We start from the raw sequence: 20,411 nt of genomic DNA, 5'->3' as shown, positions 1-20,411 counted from the left end.
CAGCAATCGGTTCCCCCTAAATGTTTTATTTACTCTTGCACCCGCTCAGATTCACTCCAGTCTCTATCTGCACCTGGATAATGTTGTGATATAAATAAGCATTGGTTCGGGCCTTATCGTTAATCCTGACCCTGTGCAGTATTGATGCAGAGAGTTGGCCCCACTGTTTTCAATGGGGTAAGCCAGATGAGCGAGGTGCCAACATCTACAGTTGATGAAATCTGTCTGACTTTTAACAAGTGACTGATTTCCTATAATCATTGGGCAATGTCATTCTCATACACACGTCATACCAACTGCTAAAGAAGTTCAACCAACCCAGGCCCTCTATGAAAGAATTGGGTTCAATGATCATATTATCCCTACCTGGAGTCGAACTTAGTCCCGTCGGGGAAGGTTCCATGGTAGTGGTACCGCACAAAGTCTCCCTCTGTGACATGTCGCTGGCAGGTATCGGGCACCCATCGCTTCTCTATGTGCAGTTGGTCGTCAGGCACCGGTGGGGCATCGTTGCAAGTTACGAAGCTCACAAGGAAAGCAGCCTGAAGGGCCAGAACCGGCCAGCGGTTGCCCAGCACCACCGAACTGGGGAAGGCTGCCGGGCTTGTTCTCTGTCTAAAAGCCATGGCACAGCAGGGGCAACGGCAAGGGGTGTAGGCAGAGGGCTGGATTAAATTTAGAGCCCTTGATGTGAGTGCGGTGGGAAATTAGAAACAGAGCAGGGGCTAAATTAGAGGCACTGGCAGGTCTCTGCTGCTCCTAATCTATCTCACCCAGTCCTGCTGCCCACAATAGTAATGGAGGCGAGTGACTTCCTTGCCTTGTGCAGATATTAACCCAAGCTCTTGCTGAAGTGCAGCCGTGGACATCCCAGTGATCCTGCAAAGTTATACTTCATCCACAGCCTGAATCCCCCCCCCCACACTGCCTAAATCCCACCCACATCTGCTCGTGTGAACTGCATATTGATTTAGCTGGACAATCTCCCCATTCCCACCTAATGTATAAAGCAGCCCTCCTAGGGGGAGTGTTCTTGCTTCTCTCCCCAGCAATTGAATTAGGAATGCAAACGTGGAAATCAACTAGCCCTGCCTAGTCCCCCTTATGGCCAGGAGGCAGCTGTAAGAAAGAGGGGAGGAGAGATAGATGGGGGTGGTCTTGCAACCCCCTCGCACTGACTGAGTGTAACATTCCAGTAGGAACAAATAGGACTCTTGTTACCTAATACATTGTTACAGATGTGACTTTTCAATTCAGTTCAGGCTAAGATGGCGGAACAGACCAAGATCTTTTTTAATTCCTCATGGCGGATCCGAGACAGAACCACTCATCGTCTCATCAGTGGCACGGGGCCCAGAACTGGATTGGCCCTCCCTCCCTCTTTTTACTCTTGAGATTTGGAATCTGTGAAATTCATGGAGTGACCAGCCTCCACTACTCTCATTTGGGGACCTTTGCTGGGACTTTAGAAATTATGTAAATTATAAACCCCCAAAACTTTTACTTTTATTAAAAAATATATAAAATATAATAAATGTCATTCTAAGCAACTTTCCAATATACATTCATTACAAATTGGCAGTGGTTTATCAGTTGTTTATAAATGTGATTGCAATAGCTGTCTGTCCCCTTCTGCACCGCTGGTTCTGACTTTTGAAACAATGTAGCAGACACAAAATGACATATACACCATTTCTTATTATAATGTTTGGCTGGCAACTATGGACATGCTTTTGGATGGGAGACGTTGGCTCCCTACAAGACCAGACCAAAATTAGTATTTTTTCCCTGGAACTGTCCAGGTGCAACATCCAGCATTGAGCTGTGAGAACCCCTCCCCCTCCAACATTCTTAGCTTAGGGCAGGAGCACATGGGCAGATTCGGGGAGATTTAGTCCTCTGGCAACTAATCGCCTCTTCTGCGGGGCGACAATCTCCTCGACGTGCCTTCCTCCTGCTTTCCGCCTGCTAAAATGAGAAACCGCCAGCGTAATGGCATTGGCTTTGATTTCTGAAGGCGCCCAAAGTTGCCTCACGAGGAAACTTTGGTCGACTTTGGAAATCGAAGCGACGCGATTGCATTGGCGCAGGCGATTTTTCATTTTAGCAGGGGGGAAGGCAATTCGGGGAGATTTTCGCCCCGCAGAAGAGGCGATTAGTCGCCAGGCGACTAAATCTCCCCGAATCTGCCCGTGTGCCCCTGCCTTCAAAGTTACAACTCCAGGCTATGGGCCACACCATATGGATCTCGGCCTGCAGAGAATCCGCTCCACCGCTGCTCCTTTATTGCTTTAGGAAACTTTATCTCAGTTCGGGTGCAGGCAGAAAGGTGAGATTTTGCATTTCGCACTGAAATCTGCCTCATTTGCACCTGCACTCGAGTGGATGTAATGTGTCCAGGTGCAGACAGAGTGGAAGCGGCGGAGCAGATTATTAATTTACCTTGCTCTGCAGGATGAGATCCATTGGGGTAAGTACCAGGGATTGGGGCACCCCTTGAGGCATGCTGAAGCCCTGATAAGTTTTATATTGTTGGGGTCCTCCTGCATACACCCTATTTACAGTTTACCCTTTACTGGAGTTCTCCTCTATACTGCCACCGAGTTGGGGTCCTTCTTCGCAGGGGAAGCCCTGAGTGTAGCTGAAGTTCCCTCTACTGAGGCCATTCAATGTACCCTTAAATCAGGACTCTATTTCATCCGCATCAGTCCCCCTAGCAGAGGCCCTCCTGCATACAGAATGTATAAGCTCTGGTATCCTTTTCTTCCATAAAGCTATGCAGCTAGGATCCCTTTACAACAGGGGTGCCCAAAAGTTAGATTGAGATCTACCAGTAGACCTTTAGCTGGTGATCAGTAGATCTCAAGACATTGGGGCTCATTTATAAATAATAATAGAATAGAAGTGAAGAAGTGAATAATAGAATAGAAGTGTAGTGCAAACAGAATTGCGATTTTTTTTTTCACAATGCGAATGTTTATAATAGCTTCTTAAATATGTAAAAAATTCGCAAATTGTGAATATTTATGTGCACGCTCTGCGCCTGAATTACGCCACAACTTTGGTGATGGAGAAAATAGTCGCAAAACAGTTTTGCAAATTGCAAATTTAAGTTACTGTCAACGATATTTACGCGCACAACAACCTCGCACAGTGGGCGCATTCACGAAAAAACCCATCTCATTTGCGAGCCATTTGCGAAAATGTACTATCAATATGAATTTGCAAAAACCACACAGCAGTGCAATATTTTAGCGTTCAGGAAAAAATGCGGGCAATACAACCATTGGCAAATAAATATATAAATGTATAAATGACCCCAACTGTCAACAAACAGCTTCTATATACCACCCTTTTATTTAATGCTTTATTTCAGATATTTATTCTAAGATCACATAAGAAGTAATAGTTTATGAAATATAGGTCTCTATAAATTCTCTTATAAATTAATATAATATTTAAGTAATATTTTCCATGGAACAGAATGCTAACAATGCTTTTATGGATGTAGATCATAATAGGACAACATCACTAAATATAAACCTCACATTAATATGGACACTCCTGCCTTAGCTGGTGCCCTCCTGCATAAAGTACAGGTATGGGACCTATTATCCAGAATGCTTGGGAGCTGGGGTTTTCACGATAACGGATCTTTCCGTAATTTGGGTCTTCATGCCTTAAGTCTACTAGAAATTAATTTAAACATTAAATAAACCCAATAAGCTGGTTTTGCTTCCAATAAGGATTAATTATATCTTAGTTGGGATCAAGTACAAGCTACTGTTTTATTATTACACAGAAAAAGGAAATAATTTTTAAAAATTTGGATTATTTGGATAAAATGGAGTCTATGGGAGACAGCCATTCTGTAATTCGGAGCTTTCTGGATATCGGGTTTCCGCATGAGGGATCCTATACCTGTACTTCTATTTCAGCTAAAATACAGCTTCCCATGTTGTTTAAGGGTACGACTACATGGACGTTTTCGGTGCGATCCGATGCGCTGCAACAAAACACCCGCGTCAGACTGCATGCGACGTTGACGTGTTGCATCGTTGATCCGACGTGATACGACTGTCGGAATCAGACGCCGCACGCATCCGACAGTCGTGACGCGTCAACGCTGCAACACCATGCGACATTTCCATTACTTACCGTATTTCCATTGCATGCGATCTGACGCAGGCGTTTTGTTGCAGCACGTCGGATTGCGCCAAAAACGTCCATGTAGTCCTACCCTTAGGGTGAGTATCATCATGGGAGAAATTATACAGGAATCAAATCCCGGGGGTTTGCATTATGGGGGAAAAGTGACTACTGCTGCATTGTTTCAGTGGAAGATGTAGTCAGGACCAGCAGTGCAGGGCATAGCATAGGAAAGACACCTTTAGTCCAGGCCTGGGTGCAACAAAGGGTGTAACATTGCCAGTACAGTATTTGGAAGTGTTTAGATACAGTATCTGACATAAGGGCTTTAGCTTTACATACACAATTAGCGTGTACAGTAGAAGTCACACAGAAGCCTAGTACAACCCCACACACAAATATTTGTTGATGTTTCCCAGTTACCCTTTAAAGCTTGCCTTTTTTTTTGCACAAGTCAGATCTAGCAGAGCCATAAAATGTTCCCTAATGCCTAACAGACGTGGAATTTTTACTGACCCCCAAGCACAGCTGCCTTCATTGCAGTCAAACAAGAACGACACTTGTTACATCTGTTACAATTCCTGCTTATAACTAAGGGCCCCTGGAAGCACATCAGACAGATACAGTAGCTGGAGCTGCATCGTTTGATGGTAAGAGTAGAACAAGATGGAGCCAGCAGATGGCAACAGTAACACTTTATATCAGTGTCGCTCAATGTGCCGTTGTAGTTGCAACTCCCAGCACCCACTGATATTTGTGTATGGATGTTGGGTTTCATTTGGAGGGGTTGAACTTGATGGAATTTTTTCAATATTTTTAAACACGGCCGTTTTTGTGGCCACACTCCCTAATTACCATGTTCATTTTACAAAATTTGACAGGTTATGAATGTTATATATAAATATTTCTGGGGTTTTTTCCCGCTATTACAGTTTTGCTAATTAAGGTGAGCCTAACTTTTCCCAAGGGACCTGTTATCTTATATTGTTACAATTACTTATTTGCTTATAATACACAAACGCCATGAATATCCTGTAAATTATAACCTTATAAACAGTGAGTTCTGATGTCATCAGTTATAAACAGTGAGTTCTGATGTCATTTCTGTCACATGACTCACTGAAACTTGTGTATTATAATAAATAAAGTACCCCCAGTTGAAAAATATGAGGATATTAGAAGTTACCTCGGAGTTCCATGACCTGTATAAAAACAGTCGGCCTTCGGCCTCGTGTTTTTATATGGTCATGAAACTCCTCGTTACTTATAATATCCTTATATTTTACAAGAGGGGGTACTTTATTCACTATATCTTGAAATTGTTACAAAAGTATCTGCTCTGGGTTCTCTGCCAAAAGCCAATTAAGTTAGAAACTTTGTTTCTTTTTCTGGCAGTTCAGTGCAGAGAAAAACTGGACTTTCCAGTACAAACGAGGGACTGCGGGTTGAGCTGTCAAAAGAGGGACTGTCTCTCAGTTGGGAGGTTTGCTGGACCCCCATTCCAACCACCAGCGGCCTCCCTTCTGCCAGCACCGGGTCATCAGCCCACAGCCTTCCTCCATTCCTATCTAGGGAGAGATTTACTAAAGGGCGAAGTGACTAACGCGAAGATTCACCAGCGTTACCATTTTCAGGGACTTCACAGATTTACTAACGGGCGCAGGCGTCACTTCACTAGCGAAGGAGATAGACACTAGCGGTGATTTGCACTCTGGCAGGTGAATTTTCACTCTGGCAAATGGACGTTACTCCGCAAATTCACTAAGATGTGGATTTTACTGAACGTTACCTCTTTCGCCAGACTTGCCTTCGCCAGCTCGAAGTGCAATGGAGTGCATAGATCTTCCTCAATTTTTAGTCCAAAAAATGCTGGTGTCTTTTCCTTTTTTTAGATTGATAGACTGCAAAAGTCTGTAAAAAAACATTTTGGGTAACTGGGATCCCCCTACATTTGCTAACATATGAAACATAAACTATACAGTGGGCTCATGTGTAGGGCATTATAACAACTCAATTGTCTTTATTAAGGTTCCCTGGACTTGTGTAATGTAATGTATTTGCTGCAACATATACGTCCATTCATTATTTATTTTGTTTTAATTCCAAGTTATTAAGGGATACATATATTGTTAATATAAATGAATTTTGTTACAACAGCGCCACCTGCTGGTCAGTTTCCCACCAGTCTGACCACCAAGTAGTCAAGGAAGTTGTCAGGAGAAAGAAAGAGGCTGCTCTGATGTTCTTCTGCTTAGGAAAGATTTTTAGAAAGGTTTCTTATTTTATTTCTTAGAAGAAGAACATCAGAGCAGCCTCTTTCTTTCTCCTGACAACTTCCTTGACTATTTGGTGGTCAGAAACTGACCAGCAGGTGGCGCTGTTGTAACAAAATGTTTTCATGTATCACTTATTATCTTGGAATTAAAACAAAATAAATAATAAATGTACATTGCAAAAGTTCTTATGATAGCACCCTCATCAATTTTACATTCATTTATTTTAAAGGTTTACTTATCCTTTAGGGATACATGTGCTGTTAATAAGAATGAATTTTGTTACAACAGCGCCACCTGCTGGTCAGGTTTACTTATCCTTTAAAGACCACAACCTAGTTCTCATAGAATTAACGTAGTCAACAGAAATCACACACGTAGCTTTTAAGTTGAAAACAAAGACTATTTATTGAAAACAAAATGGTTATGTTAATCAGAGAATGGCAAGGGATCATTCATACATTAAATAATAATAATACCTTTAGGGGTTAGTATTGTGATTATGATGTTGCCTTTAGGCCCCATTTGCCCTCTGTTAAATTCTACAATCTGTTGTGTTCGTCCACACTTACTAGAAATTGGCAGCTTAAAGGCTACTATTTACTATTGGAATCTCAGTGATCTAGGGGAAAAGCACATGTTTTTGTTTTCTAGCTCAGTTTTTATTTTGAAAAAAGAAAAGCATTGCGAAAAATACTGGCACTGCCTAGTTATATGTTTTCCCTTGAGCCACCATTTTGTGATGATTTGTGTGTCACTCACTGATCACCTGACAGGAAGTAATGCAGCTCTAACTGTAACAGGAAGTGTGAGAGAGTTTCCATTCATTGGCTAATGTACCTAGCATGTATGTGTGTCCTTGGTTTTGTGTGAGAGCTCAGTGCCTCACATATGCCTAGGGTTGCCACCCGGCCGGTATTTTACCGGCCTGGCCGGTAAAACACCTGCCAAGGCCGGGGCCGGTATTACAAATTTACCGGTAATATAGCTGCCAGTAAATTTGTAATACCCTTAAAAAGATCCCTTGGCCCGCCCCCATCCCCTGTAAACTTAGCTTGTCCTTCGTTTTTGTCCTGGCCGCGCCGTACCCCCGTCCCTTTGCGGCACAGCCCGCCCCTTTGACATCACACCACGCCCCTTTTTGTACCCGCCCCCCACCAGCCGGAAAAAAAATTTGCAAAAGGTGGCAACCCTACATATGCCAGATTTTAGCACTTTAAAGGCAGTTTTCCATTAGATAATCCAATGGTTTGTTCTACTAGTAAAGTCTATTTTTCACAAAAAGGCTTTATTTATATGAAACAGTGAATAACATATATATTAAACAGTGTACAGGGGCATAGTCTTCCTTGAATCTTGCATTTATAAACAATCCCTTTAATCTTTATCCTGGGTTTCATTATTTCCTTACTATATTAGCTGCTCTATCTCTGCCCTGCACGGGGTTCATAAAAACTACAGCAATAGAAAGAAATCCTGCCTGATTCCTGGTAATGTAAAGGGTAAAGAGAAAATAATATATACATCATTTTTTCCCATAATTCCACCGAGCAGTTTTCTGATGCCAGATACGCCTGCGCCGACCAAGAAATGCATCTAATAGTATAAATAAATTGGCTTGTTCTTAATACTGGAGGATATGTGTTCCAGCTGTCTGGTGGGAGATATTTATCTCAGGAATGTTTAGAAAAGGATTAGGAATCTGCAGCCACCACTTCCCCTTTATGGCCCTGTTCCCTAGTACTGATTCTACTAATGCTCTGTGTTATTACATAGCTGAGGGTGGTTGAACTTGCCTTAAATAGTTGTATGGTGGGAAGAAGGAGGACATCTTGGAGGCACATGTCTCATTGGTGGCTAGACATCATTTATGGAATTTGAGTATAGGATTGATTGTAGGGACGTGAGAGACGGGGATAAGAGTACCATGTCAGGTCAGGTCAACCTTTTTATTGTAATGGTGGAATCTTTGGTGCAACGAGCTCCGATAACATACATCAGACAAGGTCATTGTTCCTACCAATGTTCTAGTTCTTAGGGGTGAGCACCAAAGCACTCTGGGTTATTAATAGTTCTTAATGAAAGATCAAGTCCATTGCTGGATCAGTGGCCTCCAACTTCTTTTCATCTGGTCTTCATATGCTGTGACTAATCCTCTTTGTAACGCGGGCCCAAGTCTAGACGTTCTGACAACAAGATCTTTTCTGCTCGGTAACCTGGGTGATCGACTGGGTTGGAGAAGCCTCTTTGGACAGGTTTATCGTACTTGGCTGCTGAATTCCCCCCTTAGACTTAAGAACTCTCGTGTAGATATCTAGAGAGGGAAGAGGGGAACAATGAATGGTATCTATACAATTTAGGAGAAGACATTTTAGCTACAACTGTTGCTTGTTATCAGTAGCTCCATCTGCGTTTGCTCAAACCAGTGGTAGTAAAACTCTTTCTGTTATACTCTAATGGCAGTGATCCCCAACCAGTAGCTCGTGAGTAACATGTTGCTCTCCAACCCCTTGGATGTTGCTCCCAGTGGCCTCAAAGCAGGAGCTTATTTTTGAATTCCAGGCTTGGAGACAAGTTTTTGTTGTCTAAAAACCAGGTGCACTGCCAAACAGAGCCTCAATGAAGGTTGACAATCCACATAGGGGCTACTAAATGGCCAATCACAGCACTTATTTGGTACCCAGGAACAGTTTTCATGCTTGTGTTGCTCCCCAACTCCTTTTACTTCTGAATGTTGCTCACCGGTTCTAAAGGTTGGGGATCCCTGCTCTAAGGGTAACAGCACACCTAGCAATTTGGGGAGATTTAGTCGCCTGGCGACTAATCGCCTCTTCTTTGGGGAGACTAATCTCCGCGAATGGCTTCCCCTTGTCTTGTGCTGGCTGTAATGAAAAGTCGCCTGCGGCATGGCACACGCGGTGCTTCGTATTGCGAAGTCACCCGAAGTTTCCTCGTGAGGCAACTGCAGAATACGAAGCGCCGCGTGTGCCATGCCGCAGGTGACTTTTCATTATAGCTGGCACAAGACAGGGGGAAGCCATTCGGAGAGATTAGTCGCACCAAAGAAGAGGCGATTAGTCGCCAGGCGACTAAATCTCCCCAAATTGCCAGGTGTGCCCTTACCCTAAAGGCAGAGACACACGCTGCGATTCGGGGAGATTAGTCGCCCGGCGACAAATCTCCTCTTCTTCGAGAGCGACCAAACTGCCTTTCCGCCGGCTAGAATATAAATCGCCAGCGGGATGGCACTCGGAGCGATTCGTTTTCCGAAGCTGCCCAAAGTTGCCTCGTGAGGAAACGCTCCAAGTGCCAACCTGCCGCTGATTTACATTCTAGGCGGCAGGAAGGCAGTTCGGGGAGATTAGTCGCAGGGCAACTAATCTCCCCAAATCTTCCCATCTGCCGTTACTCTAAAACTCTTTCTGTGATTGTGATAATTAAGTGGCATAAATCCATTTCATAAGGGAAATTCCTAACATATTATCTGTATGAAATCACAGTGATACAACAGTAAAATGGCACTTGTGCCCCAGGCCAGTTCCTTTACTAATATGATATAATGTGATTTTATCACCTACTGCATCTACACAGGTGTAAATGAAACAGGCCTGCCCTGCTGTATTGCACGCACCTCGGAGGATTGTTTCAAAGGCCAGTTCCACGTTGGTGGCGTCTAAGGCTGACGTCTCTATAAAGAGCAGTCCGTTTCTTTCTGTCAGGGGAAAGGAGAATAATGGGTCATTGTTTCAGGAAGTAGCTTTACAGGATATAAGTCACATGTAAACGATGTGTCATCTGTACAGAAACTCATTGTTTCACATCTAGTAAAAAAAAAAACACCAGCAGTTTCATATGAGGTTCATTCACAAATGATGGCACTTAGGCTGTACAACATCCCATGATCCTTAAATTGCTTCAGATAATGCGAGATTTGGTTCTGCAATATCTGTTACTTCTAGTTTTTATTATATAATGGACTTTTAGGCGTGTTCTGCCAAACGCTTGGCCCCCTGCCATTGAGAGTACAGGCCGTGCAACATTTATTGCTGGAGCCCTGAATACCAATATGAATACTGTGTAGGGGCACCTAAAATTAGATTCACATCGGGCACCAGCTATTTGATGGAAGGATCTCTCATTAACATGACATCATTCTGTCTAAGGTAAAGCCCTTCTAGATATAGGGTGCATTCTTATTGGAGCACTCATTGTCTTACCTGCATATGCTTTGGCTTCTTCTGAAGGCACCTCCTGGGCTTCATCCTTCAGGTCACTTTTGTTCCCAACCAACATGACAACAATGCTGGCATCTGCATGATCATACAGCTCCTTCAGCCACCGGTCCACACTTTCATATGACTGGTGCTTGGTGATATCATAGACCAAGAGAGCCCCAACTGCTCCCCTGTAATAACTAAGAGAAGAACCCTATATTAGCATTAGCAGCCACATTGTTCTTTCCTTGTCATAGGATGGGACTAAAGGTGGCCATACACAGAGAGTCGCCAAACAAACGGATCTAAGCCCGATATGCCCACATTGAGGTGGGCAAAATCTGGCTCATCTGATCATGGGCCCTAGGGCCCAGTGATCGGTTACTTAATTTATGGAATGCGGATGGTCGGATCGCGGGACCATATCAATAAACAGATGCGGTCAGCTAGCCGACTGGATTTTAACCCTGCCCTATCGACATCTGGCCAAAGTCAGATCGGGGAAGCCGTCAAGGGCCCCACACAAGGGCCAATAAGCTGCTGACTTGGTCTATCTGCAGATTTTATCGGCACGTTTATGTCCAGTTTAAGACCACCAACCGCAATCAATCTAGTAATAGTGACAACTGAATTTAAAAGGTAAGTAAAGGGTGAATCATTGGGTAGTTGGCACCAGCCACCAGAGATTATAATCGCTAACCTCAGACAACAGGCACTCCTCTTTGCTCAAAATCTTACAGGCCCAGTATACAGGTGCAAAGTCTCCAGTCTCAGGGAGCTATAACTTATATTATCTGCCTCGTTGGTATTGGCAGCAATAACACCTGATGTTTATCTTACGGCACACGCCCATTTTTTTGACACTCCTCACAACTGTCGATGTGCCATAAGCCTTCGGTTGAAGAAAATGACAGTTTGTGTAAAGGAGGCCTAATATTTCCTCAGGCGCAACTGCTGATAAAAGACTGTGTGAAGGGCAAGGCCACATTCCACTCATAACTGACCTCAATTGTTTTATATAAACACAATCAACCCCGTGTCCTTCCATGTTCTTTCAGGTTATATCCATGATGACAAAAGGAAGATTAACTCCACGCACCAACTGTAACCAGGCAACCCTGTATCCCCCCACCCATTTCCACTTTTTTGTCGAGAAGGTTTGTACCAAGAAGAAAAGCCCTCAGTGAGGATGGAGATGTGGAGCTCGTCTTTGCCGTCCAAGATATTCTTAGAACTAAGGCTGATATAACAAAGCCTTATATATATTTTTAACCTAGTTATGCGCTAAAGGGGGAATCTTGGGCTAAATGTTGGATCTCAAAGTGAAACCATTAAAACCATATATTCCCTTTAATACATACGCAGAGGTAATTGCTCTGTAGCGCTCCAAGCCGGCCGTATCCCAGATCTGAGATTTCACCAGGTGCCCATCTATCGTTAGTGTGCGGGTGGAGAACTCCACTCCGATGGTGGTGCGGCTGTCGTGGTTGAACTCATTCCTCGTAAACCTGGAGAGGAGGTTGGTTTTGCCCACCCCGGACTCTCCAATCAGAACCACTGTCGACCAAAACAGTAAGAAAAGGGTCCATGAGTTTCATAGTGGATACATGTAGAGTTGGGCCCTTAGGCCACAGTAACAAACAAGCTAAATACAGCTGGGAATGGTCATTTTTATTTAGGCAACTCACTAATGGAAAGGGATTTAGGAATAACAGCGGAGAGCACTCAGTTCCAGATAGCAGCTGTAAAGCCTAACATGTATGGAAAGGGCAGCATAATAAATGTTGGCTAGAAGTCTGTGATGTAACTTTCTATGAAAGCCTTAGCCAATAAGGGTTATAATTATTTTAATAAAAGCATCTCTTGGGGATTTTATTAACATACACAAATATAAAAAGTGATTTGTTGGGCTTTACAATGGATATTATTTCCATCTCGCATGAAAGGTGATAATTAGCAAACAGAATACAGGGCTGTGTTGTGTAAATCTTCTGGGTGCTGAGTCTTCCTTAAATGTACAGCTTTATCATGTCGTTAAACATACAGTAATCCGGGCCCTCGAATAAATTAGCATTCATCATCACATTATAGAAATAGAGGCTCCAACCCAGGAGACGCCCCAATGAAAATCCCAGTGATGAGCTAATATGACTCCTCACTGGGATGTGCACTGTCCCCTAATGTAAGTACAGATACTTCAATGTGACTCAAACTGAGTCAGCGTCTTATTGGCCCCTGTATAGGGATAGAATTGTGGCCTTCCTGTCCAACAAATCATCTGTTGAGAAGGTCGGAGAGAAACCTTCATTAATAAATTCTACTATGATCATTGATCCGCCTGCTGAGAGCACCCTACCAAACCTTCAGCTTGAGATTCCAATATATCGAGGGGAGCAAATGAAAAGTCTCCCCAGATCTCAGCTGTCCTTAAAGGGATTCTGTCATGATTTTTATGATTCAGTATTTATTTCTAAATGACACTGTTTACACTGCAAATAATTCACTCTACAATATATTAAATTTAATTCCTGAACCAACAAGTGTATTTTTTATTTGTAATATTGGTGTGTAGGTGCATCTCAGGTCATTTTGCCTGATCATGTGCTTTCAGAAAGAGCCAGCACTTTAGGATGGAACTGCTTTCTGGCAGGCTGTTGTTTCTCCTACTCAATGTAACTGAATGTGTCTCAGTGGGACCTGGATTTTACTATTGAGTGCTGTTCTTAGATCTACCAGGCAGCTGTTATCTTGTGTTAGGGAGCTGCTATCTGGTTACCTTCCCATTGCTCTGTTGTTAGGCTGCTGGGGGGGGTGATATCACTCCAACTTGCAGTAATGAGTGACTGAAGTTTATCAGAGCACAAGTCACATGACTGAGGGCAGCTGGGAAATGATAATATGTCTAGCCCCATGTTAGATTCCAAAATTAAATATAAAAAAAATCTGTTTGCTCTTTTGAGAAACAGATTTCAGTGCAGAATTCTGCTGGAGCAGCACTATTAACTGATGTGTTTTGAAAAATATATTTTTTTCCCATGACAGTATCCCTTTTAGTCTGAATCCACCCACAGCCACCACCCCCCAAGCCCTATAGTTTGGGAGATTCTGCAGTAGTAGTATTCAAAGACAACTTCAGTTGGTCTTCAACTTTTTTTGTTGTCAATTATTTAACCAGCTCTTTGGTTTGGACTGTCATACTAACCATAGTTTTCAGAAAAATAGAAAAACTTGGGGAAGGTATTGGTACTGGCCTCTTCCACCGCCAGCAATAATATAATGCGAAAAATGAAATAACCAATACCTTGTTCAGATGCGGGGTGATCCCAAATTTATTGTAGTGCTCTTGACATGTGAGTCATGTTCAAACGTTTCGGGACAAACAAATGCCCTTCCTCAAGTCACTTGAGGAAGGGCATTTGTTTGTCCCGAAACGTTTGAACATGACTCACATGTCAAGAGCACTACAATAAATTTGGGATCACCCCGCATCTGAACAAGGTATTGGTTATTTCATTTTTCGCATTATACTAACCATAGTTACCAGGCAATGTTTGGGGAAGGTCTGGTTGCTAGAGTCCCTGAACTTAGAAACCGGATAGCTCTGCAAATGCAAATCCATGGCTCCTTGTGGTCACAGACACATTAGCTTGATGATATTATACTGTACAGGTGTATTGCTTTGGCTTGGAAGGATTTATGTGCAAACATTAGTACTGATAATTGTATGTTTACACACTCGCTGCTTGCATAGGATAAACGTCAGGGCACTAGGGCTTTTATCGTACTTCCCTGTAGCGATGCCCCAGTGGGCAACTACCCAGCAGATATGAACCACCTGAAGATATGTGACCTGTGAGTGTAACATGGGGCAAACTTTGTTATTACATAACCCCTAGAGCAGTGGTCCCCAACTAGTCGCTCATGAGCAACATGTTGCTCACCAACCCCTTGGATGTTGCTCCCAGTGGCCCCAAAGCAGGTGTTTATTTTTGGATTTCTGGTTTAGGGACAAGTCTAAGTTGCATAAATACTAGGTTTATGGTCAAACAGAGCCTCCTGTAGGCTGCCAGTCCACAAGGGGCTACCAAATAGCCAATCAGAGCACTTATTTGTTACCCCAGGGACTTTTTTCATACCTGTGTTGCTCACCAACAATGTGGCTCATGGGTAAAAAAGTTTGGGGACCCCTGCCCTAGAGTTTTAGCAAAAAGAACTACAGCTGGTGCCACCAAATGGAGTTGCAAGTAGAGGCACAGGCCCCAGGGCAGGCAGCAGGGGCATAACTATAGAGCAGGGATCCCCAACCTTTTTTTACCCATGAGCCACATTCAAATGTAAAAAGAGTTGGGGAGCAACACAAACATGAAAAAGTCCCTTGGGTGCCAAATAAGGGCTGTGATTGACCAATTGGTAGCCCCTATGTGGACCGACAGCCTACAGGAGGCTCTACTTGGTACTATACTTAGGTTTTATGCAATTAAAACATGCTTTCAAGCTTGGAATTCGAAAATAAGCACCTGCTTTGAGAACCCTGGGATCAACATCCAAGGGGTTGGAGAGCAACATGTTGCTCACGAGCTACTGGTTGGGGATCACTGGCCTATAGAGGAAGCAGATCCTGCGGCTGCACTGGGCCCATGAGACCCTAATTCATATACAATTTCAATAAATATTGGTAAAACAAGTCAACCTATAGACATTTCCAGGGCCTGGAAAATAATAAGCGATGGGGCCCAGTAATATCTAGTTACGCCACTGGCAGGCAGCATTTTCACTTTCAGGCTGGAAGGAGTCCCTGGCTTTGCAAATGCCCCTTACTGCCCCTTTAAAGGGATACTGTCATGGGAAAAAAAAAAAAAATTCAAAATGAATCAGTTAATAGTGCTGCTCCAGCAGAATTCTGCACTGAAATCCATTTCTCAAAAGAGCAAACAGATTTTTTTTATATTTAATTTTGAAATCTGACATGGGGCTAGACATATTGTCAATTTCCCAGCTGCCCCAAGTCATGTGACTTGTGCTCTGATAAATTTCAATCACTCTTTACTGCTGTACTGCAAGTTGGAGTGATATCACCCCCTCCCTTCCCCCCCCCAGCAGCCAAACAAAAGAACAATGGGAAGGTAACCAGATAGCAGCTCCCTAACACAAGATAATAGCTGCCTGGTAGATCTAAGAACAACACTCAATAGTAAAAACCCATGTCCCACTGAGACACATTCAGTTACATTGAGAAGGAAAAACAGCAGCCTGCCAGAAAGCATTTCTCTCCTAAAGTGCAGGCACAAGTCACATGACCAGGGGCAGCTGGGAAATTGACAAAATGTCTAGCCCCATGTCAGATTTCAAAATTAAATATAAAAAAATCTGTTTGCTCTTTTGAGAAATGGATTTTAGTGCAGAATTCTGCTGGAGCAGCACTATTAACTGATTCATTTTGAAAAAAATGTTTTTTCCCATGACAGTATCCCTTTAAAGTGAAACCTCATCTGGTAGGCATGAGTGTTTGCCTGTGGCTCACTCACGGATAACAACGGCTCTCGTTTCTGCTCTCACGGCAGTGATATGACAAGGGCCATAAAGGTGCGGTATGATATTTACTAAGAGCAAACACAGGACCAGGTTTCATTCCGTCCCATCCTCACATAATCCGACAATAAAGAAACGGAGGATTTGTGCCCATGGCATTTCCTATTATTATCCTTTATTTTGTAAAGCGCCGACATATCCCACATAATACATTATTCCCTGGCCTAGTGGAGCTTACACTCTTAAGTCCCATTCATACTAGGGTAAATAACGTCAGTTCTACTTTATACAAGGGGAAGTACTAATCTGACAATATAAAAGGGGAAGTTAAGATTTAACGTAATGAAATAATGTGGCGTTAAACCAGCCAAATATTTTTTCTGCATTTTTTTTCCTCCAAAATAGGTTACAATACTAGTCCTGAGGTTACCCCATACACTAGGGTGGAGGGCAAATTCAAAGGGTGGAGCGGCCAGAGCCTTAAATCTCTGAATTCTTTCTCTGTCCCTTCCAGAATTCTTATACACAGGGAAAGGAACTATACACAGCCTGTATCTGGACTAGAAATAGTCATTTGTGGCTCAGCATCTCCTCCGAGACAGTGTCAACAAGCAGCTTGTCTAAATCACCCTCCTATTTCATTCTTTTCGTTCAGATATTTATTATGTTAAGGTTACATACAAAATAGTTGTTTGTTAAATATACCAATATAAATTCTCTCGTAAGTCAATATAATATTTAAGGAATATTTTCCATGGAACAGAATGCTAACAACGCTTTTATGGATGTAGATCATAATGGGAAACATCACTTAAAATAGTCCCGGCATTAGTAAAGTATGGGCACTCCTGTGTTAGAGTATTCCTTGAAGGGTGCTAAGCCTTTTATATTGCTCTATTTAGCAGACAAGGCCACTTGTGCCCAAAGTATTTGCTTTAAATGGATTAACTGTAAACATTAGGGAGTTGCTGGGGATCATCCCAAGGCTCACGTACCTTTAAAGACAAAGTTAAAGTCTTCTTCCTCTGAGCCCATGATTTCCTATGCACATTGATCCCTACTCCTTCTGTGCCGTCTCTCTGTGCCGGGCACCCGGGACCCTCCTGGTTAATAAAATAGAACTTGTACTCTGTGCCGGCTCCTACTGCCTGTAATGTGTGCCCTTGCCAGTGTATGAGGGGGTTCCTGGCATAGCTTTGGTACAGTCTGCAGATGGATAGACGCTGGTCTAACAGGTGGAGAGAGGTGCAGGCTTGTGACTCAGTGGGCGTAGCGTTGTCGTTTTGCTTCCCTGGCTGGGTAGGTGTCGATTTTCAGGTTGAACAGGTAACAGAGTGCAGCTTGTAAAGGCCTGGGTGTAGTAAGCAACCACCAGCTGTTAACTCCTTCCCTGCCTGGCTGCCCTGCATTATCTTCTCAATCTCTCACAGCCTGTGTGTGTGATCTTCTGAATCCCTGTATCTGTGTGTCTGTATCCATTTAATCTCTCTATCTGAGTGTGTGTCAACATCAGCCACCAACCGTCCAAACACAAGATAAACATGATCTCCTCTGATCTCCCTTCCAAGTGTTTGGTAAACAAGCTCCTGGGCTCTAATGTACACAAGCATGTGCAGGCCCGGTCTATAAAGCTGGCCATAGACGCAAAGATCCGATCGTACGAATCAAGGATTCGTAAGATTTTCGGACCATGTGTGGAGAGTCCCGTCATGGTCGTTTGGTCGATCGGACAGGTAAAAAGATTTCTGTCGGCTGCGGGTAATATCTCTGCGTGTATTGCCGATCGTACGATTTTCAGTGGGAGACTGTCTCTAGCTTTGGTCGGACATAACTTTCGTTTGATTGCTGTCAGGGGCAGAACATCGGCTGATCTGTTCTTTCAATTTTATTTGATCTGAATGGTTAGTGGCAGGTCAGCAGAGGGTAAAGTCCGATCATTCGAGGATTCAAACGATCGGATCTTTGGCCATCTTAAGGGTGATGACACACTGACAAATCTGGCCCAAGTGACAAATCTCCTCTTCTTCGGGCGACTAATCTCCCCGAAATGACTTCCCGCCGGCAAGAATGTGAATCGCCGGTGGGATGGCATATGGATCGCTTCAGTTTTCTAAACTCGCCCGAAGTTTCCTCGTGGGGCAATTTGGGAAAACAGAGCATTCCGAATGCCGTCCCGCCTGAGATTCACATTCTTGCCGGTGGAAAGTCATCTCAGGGAGATTAGTCGCCCGATGAAGAGGAGATTTGTCGTTGGGCGACTGATTTCCCCCAAATCTTCAGGTGTGCCACCACCGTAAGGCAGGAGTTAGAGAACGGGAGTCCTGGCTGAAAGCTGGCAGAGAGTTTACCCTGCACCTTTAACCCCCTCTCTGCTTTTGCACCCTGCTGCCCTAAAAGAGCCCTGGCACTCAGACCATTATCCTGAGCACTATTTCCTTTCATTCATTCATTTATTTATTTTGAAGCCTTTATGGTATAAGCAGTTTTACACTACTATATGGGACTTACAGTTCAGCAACTCTCTCTCGGGGCTTCTGAGCATTAACTGGATATAGGAGGTGTTTCTTATAACACTTTGCTCTGTATATCACTCTTCTTTCTCCCTGGGCACTGTGATGACTGCCAGAGGAAACGAGGTGCTTCCTTCAGATCTAATTAATTATAAGCTCCTGTCACCCACTAATATCACCAAATTGGTGTTTACCAAAATAGAGCTTAAGGCCCAGTCCTTATTCTCCTACAGCCAGCGCCTAGGGTTGCCACCTGTTCTGGGTTAAAAATACTGGCCTTCATATATATTTATCTTTTTTCCCTATTAATAACATTGGGATCCACCATCATTTTTACCGGCCAGGCAAGTAAAATACAGGTCAGATGGCAACCCTACCTGCGCCCCATGGCAAAGATCTGGGAAGATGGTTTCTTTGGAAAATTATATGGAAACTGCACATCTGAACACCCCTAGAGGGTTCTGATTCCCTTATTGTTAGGCCCGTGGTACTCAAATTTTAGAGGAACAAATTCATTAGGAAATGGAGGGCCCTACACTGGGATTTTAACACCCCCTGAATAAAACTGGCAAAGTGAAAGAATTCATGAGTTCCCTGAGCGGCGGTTGCACCCTGCTGAAGAGACTTCCCATCTAGTTAATGAGTGTTAGCCTAGCAGCGCAGGAATGTCCTATGTACACGAAACAAATAGAACCTACTCATAAGGAAGATTTCTTAATCAGTCGGCTGTACCAACATTAATCTAGGGAGAGACGATGTGGATTTGCTCCTCCACTGCTGCCCGCACCCAAACACATTGCCTCGGCTCGGATGCAGACAGACGCGGAAGATTTTGGAGCAAAATGCAAAATCTTGTGTTTTTTGATTGCACCTGAGCTGAGGCAATGTATTCCTATGAAGCAGTGGAGGAACGGATCCTTAGACTGTTTCTTTACAGGGAGAGTTTTTCATTGTCTGTCTCTAGTAGTGATTTGCAGGCCGGCCCAATACCCACGGGTTTGGGCCGACCTCGCATGCTCCTTTCCTTTCCCCAAATGCTGGGTTCCGACTTCCGGGTTGAGCTTTTATAGACCCGCGCCTCTCACCCTGCCCATTTTGTGATGTCATCCGCGGGGCGGCGCAGGTCAATAAAAGGAACCCAGAAGTCGGGCTCGTGGTTCGGGGGCCGTTGCTGGTCAGGAAATGCCTGATCCACACATCACTAGTCCCTAGTGGCCATAGACGTAACAATTACGATCTTTCTTGGAAAAGATCTTCTTTCCAGGAAAGATCATTTTTTTCAATACACACGTGTAGAGCTGAATCGTCAGATATATTCAGCACTAACAATGGCTGATGTTTGGGTCCCTTCAAAGGCACCTGATCAAAATTTTCCATCCAGCGCAATCGACGAGCCGACCGATATCCAAGTCTTCTGCTGATATCGGTCGGCACTTTTCCCACCATACACTCACTCAATATCGAAAATTATTTTCGTAAAATATTATCTGTGCGTATATGGACACTGTGTATAAGAGAGTCAAGGCTGGTTTGTATATAGACCGATTGTATGATTTTTGTCCCATTGTATTGCTACTATATGACGAGATATATCAGGTAACAGAAAACACTAAGGCCCTGGGCACAAGGAGTGTCGTCTCCACTTCTGCAGAAAAAAACACAGGCTGGGAGCAGTAGAGCCAACTCTCTGAGTGCCCAGTGCTTAAAGGGAATTATCACTAAAATGAAAATTTAAT

The 20,411-nt window shown here is 43.6% G+C and overlaps 2 protein-coding genes across 2 annotated transcripts in view; both read right to left on the bottom strand.

Moving 5' to 3' along the window:
- fkbp9.L (FKBP prolyl isomerase 9 L homeolog) overlaps nucleotides 1-898 on the bottom strand; it is a 20,222-nt gene extending 19,324 nt beyond the window's left edge. Inside the window, 1 exon segment of the mRNA NM_001086969.1 lies at nucleotides 367-898. Coding sequence (NP_001080438.1) covers nucleotides 367-626 — 260 coding nt within the window. The 5' untranslated portion in view covers nucleotides 627-898.
- A 5,906-nt stretch (nucleotides 899-6,804) lies between these two features.
- On the bottom strand, nucleotides 6,805-17,347 carry rab25.L (RAB25, member RAS oncogene family L homeolog). Its single transcript, NM_001092754.1, has 5 exons — nucleotides 17,161-17,347; nucleotides 11,998-12,193; nucleotides 10,640-10,836; nucleotides 10,054-10,134; nucleotides 6,805-8,736 (listed from the first exon to the last, which is right to left on the bottom strand). Exons 1-5 carry the CDS (start codon nucleotides 17,198-17,200, stop codon nucleotides 8,600-8,602), a joined length of 651 nt encoding a protein of 216 aa, NP_001086223.1. The 5' UTR covers nucleotides 17,201-17,347; the 3' UTR covers nucleotides 6,805-8,599.
- Nucleotides 17,348-20,411: the final 3,064 nt, after the last annotated feature.

This window comes from Xenopus laevis, chromosome 8L, assembly GCF_017654675.1.
Source record: "Xenopus laevis strain J_2021 chromosome 8L, Xenopus_laevis_v10.1, whole genome shotgun sequence".
Classification (NCBI taxonomy): Eukaryota; Metazoa; Chordata; class Amphibia; order Anura; family Pipidae; genus Xenopus; species Xenopus laevis.
This window is presented reverse-complemented; position numbering and strand designations above follow the sequence as displayed.

What these genes read in the sequence shown, in the direction of transcription:
- rab25.L (NM_001092754.1), bottom strand. Translation starts at nt 17,200, where the DNA reads ATGGGCTCAGAGGAAGAAGACTTTAACTTTGTCTTTAAAG. An exon ending in AGAAGCCAAAGCATATGCAG is followed by an intron (nt 10,135 to 10,639) that starts GTAAGACAATGA and finishes TTCCCCTGACAG; the next exon opens with AAAGAAACGGACTGCTCTTT. An exon ending in CTTTGAAACAATCCTCCGAG is followed by an intron (nt 8,737 to 10,053) that starts GTGCGTGCAATA and finishes TTCCCTCTCTAG; the next exon opens with ATATCTACACGAGAGTTCTT.